This window comes from Penaeus monodon, chromosome 6 (genome assembly GCF_015228065.2).
Source record: "Penaeus monodon isolate SGIC_2016 chromosome 6, NSTDA_Pmon_1, whole genome shotgun sequence".
NCBI lineage: Eukaryota > Metazoa > Arthropoda > Malacostraca > Decapoda > Penaeidae > Penaeus > Penaeus monodon.
In genome coordinates, this window is record NC_051391.1 from 41,055,959 (window position 1) to 41,066,320 (window position 10,362).

The 10,362-nt window shown below is 38.8% G+C and overlaps 1 protein-coding gene across 2 annotated transcripts in view; it reads right to left on the minus strand.

Annotated features, from left to right (window-relative positions):
- Positions 1-5,575: 5,575 nt before the first annotated feature.
- LOC119574467 (RNA polymerase II transcriptional coactivator KIWI-like) overlaps positions 5,576-10,362 on the minus strand; it is a 7,245-nt gene continuing 2,458 nt past the window's right edge. For both annotated transcript variants that reach the window (XM_037921700.1, XM_037921701.1), the window contains exons 2-4: positions 7,948-8,065; positions 7,076-7,250; positions 5,576-6,749 (exon numbers count right to left, since the gene is read on the minus strand). In XM_037921700.1, the coding sequence (XP_037777628.1) occupies positions 6,679-6,749; positions 7,076-7,250; positions 7,948-8,058 (357 nt within the window). In that variant the 5' untranslated portion in view covers positions 8,059-8,065 and the 3' untranslated portion in view covers positions 5,576-6,678. The remainder of the gene's footprint in view (positions 6,750-7,075; positions 7,251-7,947; positions 8,066-10,362) is intronic.

The following is a 10,362-nucleotide window of genomic DNA, read 5'->3' on the forward strand; positions in this document are numbered from 1 at the left end:
AAATGCTAACTGGGAAGCAAATACACCGGTACTGAAGAACACAAACTGGCAGCAATGACTGGAAATACCAACACCGATGTTGAGTGGCTGACACATGGTTTGGCTACAGATGTAAGTATGCCTCAGATGCAAAGTACAAGGCATGGGGAAGGCTTAAGCAGCATCCCTCCAAACAGTTCATTGCACAGAGAAGCATGCACATGTATGAGAGAAACTTCCCAATGGGTAATCAGCCGTTGGAAGAGAGACTTCCAGATCCACGTAAGAGGAACAAGGTCGGGTCTAAGCAATTTCTCCTCTCCAAGATGTTGATAACAGTTATTCAGTCACATCTGTCCAGAAAGCTGAACTCTTGGCTAAACAATTCAGTATAAAAATGCAAGTGGACAATCCTGAAAAAGTACCTCCTCCCCCAAAGCAGCTTACAAAAACATCACTGCACACCTTATATCCAAGCGAGTGAATAATAATAATAATAATAAATAATAATAAAAATAAAATAAAATAAATGTGCAGATGAACTTTAAGGTGCCGCTTGAGGGAGATTTGACAAAGGATCTGGAAACATGCACGCATAGTTCCTATACACAAGAAAGCCAGTAAGTCGCAGCAAAGTATTTAAAAGAATTATTACTGACCACATTGAAAGTTTCTGTGATCCTAATCACCTTATCACAAATTAGCAACATGGATTCAGAAATAAGAGATCAACATCCGATGTGTTAATGGCACTTTCTCAGTCCTGGAGTGACGCAGTGGACACTGTGGGAGACACCATCGTCACTGCCCTCGGGACACTGAGGGAGACACCATCGTCACTGCCCTCGGTATCGCCGGAGCTTTCGACAAGGTCTGTATGGTAATCTTCTCTTCAAACTGACTTCTATAAGCATCCCGGGTTACCTGCATGTTCTGATGCAAGGCTATCTCCAAGGCAGAACCATCTCTTGCTGTAAAGGATCATCAATCAAGGCAGTTCCCCTTCCAGGATGCAGTGCCACGAGTATTAGGACCCTTTCTCTAGAATGTGTACACCTACAGATCTATAGCTCGTTTCTACCTCTAAATACCCGCCTTGGCTTATACCTACCTCTCGTATCTGCTCCGGTTTTCCCTGATATACTAAAATGAGGAAGGGAGGGGAGACATGCATTCTCATACAAAGAGGATCGCATACAAGTAATATGCAAGAATGCTGGATTCAGGTGTAAGTGGAAAGTTGAAAGTATATGAAGGAAAAAAATACAGGAAATCCAGCGCCAAGATGGTTTTGGAAGCATATGTATAAACGTGAGTACTGGAGTACTGGTTAAGAAAATGAGTGAGAAGGACAGAAGGGGGGGGGGAGAGTGTTTGACTTTGGTGTATCAGGGAAAACAGGTGCAGATACGAGAAGAAGCAAAGACGGGTGTTTATGGGTAGAAAAAAGTTGGGGTCGGAGATGAGGATAGGGTGAATAGGAGAGAAGTGCATCCATCCAGACAGAGAAAACACGTAGGCGTGGTGAGAAAGTACAGGTAGGACAGGACTGAGGGACATTAATTTGAGAGAGAAAATTGATGAAAACGTGCGTAACTCCGGAGAGATGTTCTGATTCAACCCATAGACTTTTAACCAGAGGAGCGGAAGGCGCCTAGGGCTAAGTGTAGACCGCAGTGATGCATAGTATCAAGGTAAGTAAGAAGAGTCAAGAGTGGGGGAATCAGTGAAGTATGAAGATGGAGGAGTTTTACATTCGGAACCCCAGGATATATAAGAGTCTGTAGATCGGTGAAAAAAAAAAGGGAAGGGGGGAAAGGGGGGGGGAAAAGAAAAAAAAAAAGGGAAAAAAAAGGGAAAGGGGGACAAAACCCGAGGGGGAGGAAATTTGGGGGGGGGAAAAAGGGGCCCGGGGAAAACCCGCCGGGGAAAGGGGAAAGGCGAGGAAAATTTTTAAAAGGGAAAAAGGGGGAAGGGGAGGGAGGAAGGAAAAAAGGGGGAAGGAAAAAGGGAAATGATGGGGGAAAACCCAAAGGAAAAAGGGAACAAATAAAAAAGGGGAATAAAGAGGGAAAGGAAAAAAAGGAAAGGGGGAAAAAGGGGAAGAAAAAAGGAAAAGAATAGAATTTTTTGGGAAACAAGTTTTAAAGGGAAAAAGAAAGAGGTTAAAAAAAAAAAAGAAAAAGGAAAGGGGGGAGAGGGGAGAAATGCCAGGGAACGGGACGAAGAAGGGAGGGGTTTGAAAGGGAAGAAGGGGAGAGGGGAAGGAGGGGATTGCTGAAGACAAGAAGAAAAGGTGGAAAAGGGGAAAAAAAGAGGGTCCAGGAGAGAAAAAGAAGTGGTAAGAGATAGGGTGAAAAGGAAAAAGGCAAGGGAAGGAAAGGAGAGGGGAGAAGTAAAAAAGAGGAAGAAAAATGAGAGGGAAATTGGAGAGGAAGGAAGGAGATTTACGACCCAAGAGATTTAGAGGAGAGGAGGGGGTACTGAGGGGAAGAAAGGGGGAGGGAGGGAGGAAATAGAAGAGGAAAAAAGAGGGGGAAGAGAAAAAAAAGGGAGGATTTAAACGGAAAAAGAGTGGAAAAGTTTTTGGAGAGAGAGGGGAAAAAGAAGAGAAGAAAAGAGAGAGAAGGATAGGGAAGAGAAGGGGGAAAAGGAAAACGAGGAAGGAAGAGAGAAGAGAGAGGAGGAGGATAAAGAAAAGAAGAAGAGAGAAAGGAGAGAGAAGGAAGAGGAGAGAGAAAGAGAGAAGAGAGGGGAGAGAGAAGAAGAGAGAGAGAGAGGAAGGAAGAGAGAAGAGAGAGGGAGAGAGAGAAAGAGAAAAGAGAGAGAGAGAGAGAGGAAAGAGAAAGAGAGAGAGAGAGGGGGGAGAAGAGGAAGGGAGAGGAAAAGAAAAGGAAAGAGAGAAGAGAGAGAGGGAGAGAGGAGAGGAAGAGAGAGGAGAGGAAGAAGAGAGGGAGAGAAGGGAGAGAGAAGAGAGAGAGAGAAGAGAAGAGAAGAGAGGAAAAGAGAGGGGGAAAAGGAAAGGAGAGAGGGGGAAGGAGAGAGAGAGAGGAGAGGAGGGAAGAGAGAGAGAAAAGAAGAAAGGAGAGGGAAAGGGGAAGGAGAGAGAAGAAAAGGGGGGGAAGAGAAAGGAAAAGAGGGGGGAGAAAGGAGGAAGAGAAAGGAAGGAAAAAGGAGAGAGAAGAGAGGGGAAGAGAGAAAAAGGAAGAAGAAAGGGGAAGAAGAGAGGGAAAGAGAGGAAGGAGAGAAGAGAGGAGGGGAAAGAGAGAAGGGAAAGAAAGAGAGAAGAGACGAGGGGAAAGAGAGAGAGAGAGAGGGAAAGAAGAGAGAGAAAAAGAGAGAGGGAAAAGGGGAAGGAAGGGAAGAGAAGAGGAAAGGGGGAAGAAGAGAATAGAAAAGAGGGGAGAGAAGAGGAGAGAGAGGAGAGAGAGAGATTGAGAGGAGAGAGGGGGAAAGACAGAGGAGAGAGGAGAAGGGAAAGACAGAGAGAGAGAGAGAGAGAGAGAGTGAGTAAGAGAGAGAAGAGAGAGAGGAAGAGGGAACGAAAGAGAGAAGAGAGAGAGGAAGAGAGAGAGAGAGAGAAGGGAAAGACATAGAGAGAGGGAGAGGGGAGAGAGGAGGAGGGGAAGAGAGAGAGGAGAGAAGAAAGAAGAGAGGGGGCGAGGAGAGGAAGAGAAGGAGAGGAGAAAAGAGAGAGAGGAAGAAAGAAGAAGAGAGAGAAAAGAAAGAGAAGGAGGAGAGGAGAGAGGAAGATGAGATAGGAGAAAAGGGGGAGAAGGGGGAAAAGAAGAGGGGGAAGAGAGAAAAAGAAGAGAGAAGGAAAGAAAGAGGAGAAGGAGAGAGGGAACGGAAAAAAGGGGAAAGGAGGGAAGAAGAAGGAGAAGGGGAGAGAGAGGAGAGAGAGAGAGAGGGGGAAAAGAAGACAGAGAGAGAGGGAAGACAGAGAGAGAGAGGAAGAGGGAAGAAGAGGAGGAGAAAGAGAGGAAAGAAGAGATGAGAGAGGAGGAGGAGGGAAAAAAGAAGAGGAGAAGAGGGAAAGACAAAAGGGAGGGAAAAAAGGACGAAGAGAGGGAAGCCCGAGAGAGAGAGGGAGAAGGGGAGGAAGGGAGGAGAGAGAGGGAGGAAGAGAGCGGAGAGAGAGAAGAGGAGAGGAGAGGGAGAGAGAGAGAAGGAAAGAAGGGAGGAAGAGAGGAAAAAAAGAGAGAAGGAGAAAGAGAAAAGGGAAGAGAAAGGAGAGAGGAAAGAAAAAAGAGAAAGGAGAGAGAAGAGAGGGGAAAGAGAGGAAGAGGAGAGAGAGAGGGAGAGAGGGGGAAGAGGAAAGAGAGGGGGGAAGGGGAAAGAGGAAGAGAAGAGAGAGGAAAGGAAGAGAGAGAGAGAGAGAAAGAGGGAGAGGGAAAGAGAAGAGAGAGAGAGAAGAGAGGGAAAAAAGGAGAGAGAGGAAGAGAAAAGGAGAGAGAGGAAGAGAAAAGAAGGAGAGGAAAAGAGGAGGAGAAGAGGAAGAGAGAGAAAGAGAGAGAAGGGAGGGGAAAGAGAGAGAGAGAGAGAAAAGGAAGAGAGGGAAAGAGTAGAGGAGAAGAAAGAAAGAGAGAGAGAGGGAAAAAAGAGGAGAAAGGGAAAAAAGAGAGAGGGGAGGAAAGAAAGAAGAGGAGGGGAAAGAAAGAGAGAGAGAGAAAGAAGAAGAGAGGAAGGAAGAAGAGAAGAGAGGGGAAAGAAGAGAAGAGAGAGGAGAAAGAGAGAGAGAGGAGAGGAAAGACAGAGAGAGAGAGAGAGGAAGACAGAGGAGGAGAAAAGAGGAAAAGGAGAAAGGAGAGGAGAGGGGGGAGAGAGAGAAGGAGAAGAGACGAGAGGGAAGGAGAGAGAGGGGAAGGAGAAGAAGAGAAAAGAAGAAAAAAAAAAAAAAGGGGGGGAATGAAACAAAAGAAGGAGAGGGATGGGGAAAAAAAATAGAGGAAAGGAAAGAAAGAAAGAAAGAGGGAAGGAAAGAAAACAAAAGCCCAGCAAATTAAAAACGAAACAGATGCAAATAACAGTTTGCAGCATTAAAATAGATGCCAATATTAAATACTATTAAGTATAGTATACAAAAATGTTTTATTTAAACACATTAATTGACATTTTGGTCCCTTCATGTCAAACCCAAGATTCACCCCCAGCACAGAGGTGGCCGAGCACTTTCCAATGTTACCACCAACGTAAAGAAACCTATAACCCCTTCTACCCAGTGTGGCGGAAGTTCCTCTCACTTGACCACTGACCTGTTCTTTCCATTCACAGTTTTTGAAAAACTTTTTTTTGCTCTTGCATTAAAGGGAAAATTTTTAAATTTATGTAAAAAATATGGTTGTAAGGAATAATCCCAGAACTGTATTTCACATTAAAAGGTTTTGAAGTTTCTGTCCAAACTCGAGGTACAGACATTGTAACTAGAACATAAAACTATAAACCAAACTTACAGCTACTAAATAAAGATAAGATTTTTCTTTTTTTCTTTTTTTAAGTAAAAAACTGTACTTGTGTGAAGTGCCTTTTATAAAAAATAATAATTAATTAATTAAAAAGATAAAGAGGTTATGAATATACACAGGAAATAAATATCTTTCACATTTTCACATATTTATGATCAAGATCATGTACATTTAAATGGGAACATATAATCACAACATCCGAAAGTTGCTATAGCAAATTTGAAATTAATGTATGGTAACTTGAATGTCATAATGGCACTTTCTTAAATAAAATATCTATCACGTGAATCAATATTATTGATCAGCCTCTTAATTCTTGGCCAATATAATTTTTTTCTAGTATGCATGTTTTAATCATTTAATTTTAAATCTATCAATGTGCTCCTTCAACAAAATAAGCATTGCCTGTACAAAATTTTATATCTGACTTTGATAGCTAATATCTTGTTTATCAATTACCGGCATGAAAAGTATCAAACAAGTGTGTATTTCATACATGATATCAAGTGAACCATAGCATTAATCAAGCTCATATAATTCAAATGTTGTTACATATTTTTTTTTTACTTATACTGACACTAACAATCCAAAGACACTACTGTTCACAAAAACTCATCACTATACATTCTACTGTTCTTTTTAAGCATTTTACAACTTATTGCATGGGTATTTTTACGTCTTTTTGATTACTGTGGATCCAGGTATGAAGACTTTATAATATGCAAGATATTGTGAATCTTATAATTATATAATATGACTTACTTTCAAAAAGTAAATGGCATATCTTTCTCAGGCCACTAGATAATGAAAATAATGCAGTGAATATAAGTCAACACAAATTTCCTTTCAAACAATAGTTTCAGGAATAAACAAAGACAAACAAAATATTTGTTTTTTTATTATGATGTTTTCTGACAAAATGAATCTCCTCTTTTTAAAAAATTATAGTGTTTCATAAAATAAATTGCATAAAAAAAGGCTTCAACATTTATCTTCGTAGCTACACACAAACTCTCATTTGTAAATTTGAAAAAGGAACATCTTTCTTCCCACTATCAGTAATTTGGAATGGTACTGTTACTTTGAGACTGATATTTTGTAAAAACAAAATCATTACTACCATGCAAAAGTTAGCATGAACTGCCTCTTGTTTTTCATTTATCATTAACATACATCACATGACACTTCCATATGTAGAACACACCAATACACCCATGAACTTCTGAATGCAGATCTACAGTAATTTATCAATAGTGGTCATAGCAGACTTCAAGTTGTTGTACTGGGAAACAGACAGTGAAATGCCTAAAAAAAAGAGAAGAAAATATTAGCAACAGATAAAGGAAAACCACTTTAATTTATAAAACTCATAAAGAAAGAACCTCAGCCATTCTAATTTCCCCACCCCTTTTTCTTAAATCTCCAAAAGACTATAAACTCTTACATACTCTTGTTACCTCTTATGAAACAAAGAAAATTTTGGATATTGTCAAAGTATGTAGACTATTAAATGTTAAAATGAAAAGAATGAAGAAAATATAGTAAATACAAAATATGAAATAGTATTTGCCCATAAAAAAAGAACAAAGGATATACACCTTAAAGGAATATAAAAATGAGACCCCACTCACCCTTCTTTCCTGGCAAGAGCTTTCCATCCTTCTCGTAGAACTCACGGATGTCAATGTAAGTCTTGCCCTTGAACTCTCTGATTGTGACCCTTCGGTTCTTATCTATACTCAAGAAGGGCTCCCCCTGTTCATTGGTCTTATGATCCCCAGATGAAGACTTCTGTACAGGTTCATCCTGCAATGGAGGGGGATATGGCAATTGTAGAGAATTCTGATATCAAAATGTCTATTATAATATTCATGTCCAATTCATTATACAGGCTATAAGGATAATGGGGTTAACAACTCCAAGTCACTTTTTAGGCAAAGTGACTTTGGGACAGGGGAGGTACTACAGTTGCCTAATAACTTCTATTTTGATGTCCCAATCACTAGGATGACAGCTCACACCCACAATATGAGCCAGACAATTCCTTTGGCAAAGAGCAATATGCACTAATACACTCTGGCTTCACCAAACATTACTAAAATCTATAGCGGTTGTGAATGGGTTAAAGGGGAGAATAGCAAGAATAGTTAATACAGGCATGTATATGATATTGAATGACTTTGCAATGCATCAGATGCAACTGATGCATTTAGATTAAATTTTCATCAGCATTACATCATTAACATGTAATTTTGAGGGACAAACCTATCAGAATACATCTCTAACAATGTGAATTCATTTTACTCTCAATTATACCTTTTCCCCTACATTTATCATACATGACTGTGTAAGTCAGAATCATTAACTTAAGGAAAAGGTAGCTCTTCCAATGCTTACTACTTAAAGACTGTTGCACCAAGATTTTTTTTTTTTTTTTTTTTTCTTTTTTTTTTTGGGGGGGGGGGATATCAATGTATTTTATTCAGCACAGGTACAACCTCACCTCCACCGATGTATCACTTGTATCATCATCATCTGAGTCAGCTTTGCGCTTTGAGGACTCTTCGCTCTTGAGCTTCTTGGATTTGTGCTTCAGATCCTTGTCCTTCGGCATTCTGGTTCTGAAGGAAAGAGGGGATTGGAATACTACATCAACATTACATACTGAATGAGGTTTAGACCATGAATTTAAGTTTTCCGGTTTTGTTTATATTTCCCTTCCTAACAACCACCACTAAAATTAGGAGGGTAAACTAAACATCTTTCTTGAAAAGTATTTTCTCTTATAATATTAATATCTTCCAATGAAAGAGTTAAATAAAAGCATGAAATATGTTAGCATTTTCTACCTTGTATTGAATATTAAGATTTTTTTTTTATCTAACTTTTAGGATAAGAGCTACATGGATTTTCATAAGCTTTCAATTTTTTTCATGCATAGTACAGCAGATGAACATCTACTGTTCTTTTCAATATGGACACCCATTTTCATTAAACCATCTGACAGAGTCTGACAAGGAGCAACCAATGAAATTTTATCACCCATAGAACACAAGTTTCAGTTCAGCTGACAATAGGTTGCGGGTACTTATTTTGTGCGCTGCCAATAAGAGAAAGTACAACATAGGAACTGAGGAAATGAGAGTTAGTGAAACTATAAAAAATAGGAAGAGGTCATATAAAACTTGAAATCTGTATATATAGTATATGACAATTAATATCTAGAGCTCAAGCATCACCTGGATAATAACATATCATGCTATGGCTGTATGGAATATAAAGTTTGACAATTAATTTTGACAACATATAGAACATTTCCTTCTCCTTACCACTAACATCAATATCCTGACATGTAATATTTTCGAACATATTTTTTTCAAGACTGGATTATAAAATCTAGTCTTCGGCTTTCCCTTCAATATATTGCTTGTGTATTATATAAATCTACTCGAAATACATTGTGATCTACAATGGAATGCCTACACAATATAAAATCCAACCTGATTACCACACAGTGCCAAACAACTGCCACAGCTTCAGCACTTTGTGTTCAGGGAAGGCCAACAAGACTACATTGTGTATGCCCAGAACAGAACTGCATGATGCAAGTCTATGGTCTCATGGTTTGCACTTCAGAAAAAAAAACTTACGACATACATTCTGGTAAGATAGACCTTGGACTGATTCCTTATGTAATGAATAACTAGACAACCTGTACAGGATCCATCTTGTCACAATGCACAAGGTAGAGGTTTGTTTATCTTTGGCAGTTTACAAAACATTGTAGCTGTTGAGCCACATGAGCATAAATTCACAGACCCTGAGGAACAACTCTGCTTGTACTTGTTTTTTATTTTCTTTTTTTTCTTTTTTTTTTTAATATACCTATTTATTTTCATTTTTATTTTTTAATATATACTTTTTATTTTCATTTTTATTCTTTTAATATATACTTTTTATTTTCTTTTTTCTTTTTTTAATATATACCTATAGCTTTTTCATAGCCATCTAATTCTCTCTGTTTGGATCATCCAGATCTATATAATTACCAACAATGAATCCAAAGATCACAAACATTGCAAAAAATAACTAAACATGAAAATACTTGATCAGCAATTATCCAGATTAACATGTCTGTTCTTTAGATCTAAAGAGAAAGATACAAAAAATGCAAACTAGCAAAGGAAAGCAAACCACCATGCACACTTGAGCAAGATTGACTTTGTCAACCTTCCTGATTTATACTAAAGTAAGGAACCAGTTCAAGTTTTATTTTGCCCTAAAGTTCATTGGTTAGTGACCAAGTATGAAGTGCAAAGGCCAGAGTTGCTTCATGTTATCCTGTTTCGAATTAATACCTAGAACCACACAACCTAACATGGCACAAGCCAGAAATTTGTTTGAATTATTTATATGTAAGAATATGGGTGATTATCTAAAGACTAATACACAAGTCAAAGATCATATCAAACAATATTAAGTATAAAAGTATGTTGTGTAAATATAAGCCCATAATGACTTATATTTTCCCCTGACCCATCAATCAAGCAATGTTATGGCATTCACTGTTGAGGATCAACAAATCTATGAATATTCTGGCAACAAAGACTGCTGACAATCTTCAGGATTAATTGTCAAGTATGAATTCATGCCCTATCTTGCCAGGTTGTATGTGAAAAAATTTTGCTAACTTTTACCAAATAATTACTGCCAGTACTTAGTAAAATTACTGTCCCTTACATTAGCTATTAAAAGGTTGATATTGGAAGGAGAATAAGTTATGAGAAAGATAAGAAGTATATTTCTGATACACAAAATCTAGATTTGTGCATATGCATGCGAATCTCACTAAGTGCCATCATCTACCTTTCAGCACTTGAGCGAAAGCCAGAAACCCTAGTGTGTTTTTCTTTGGCAA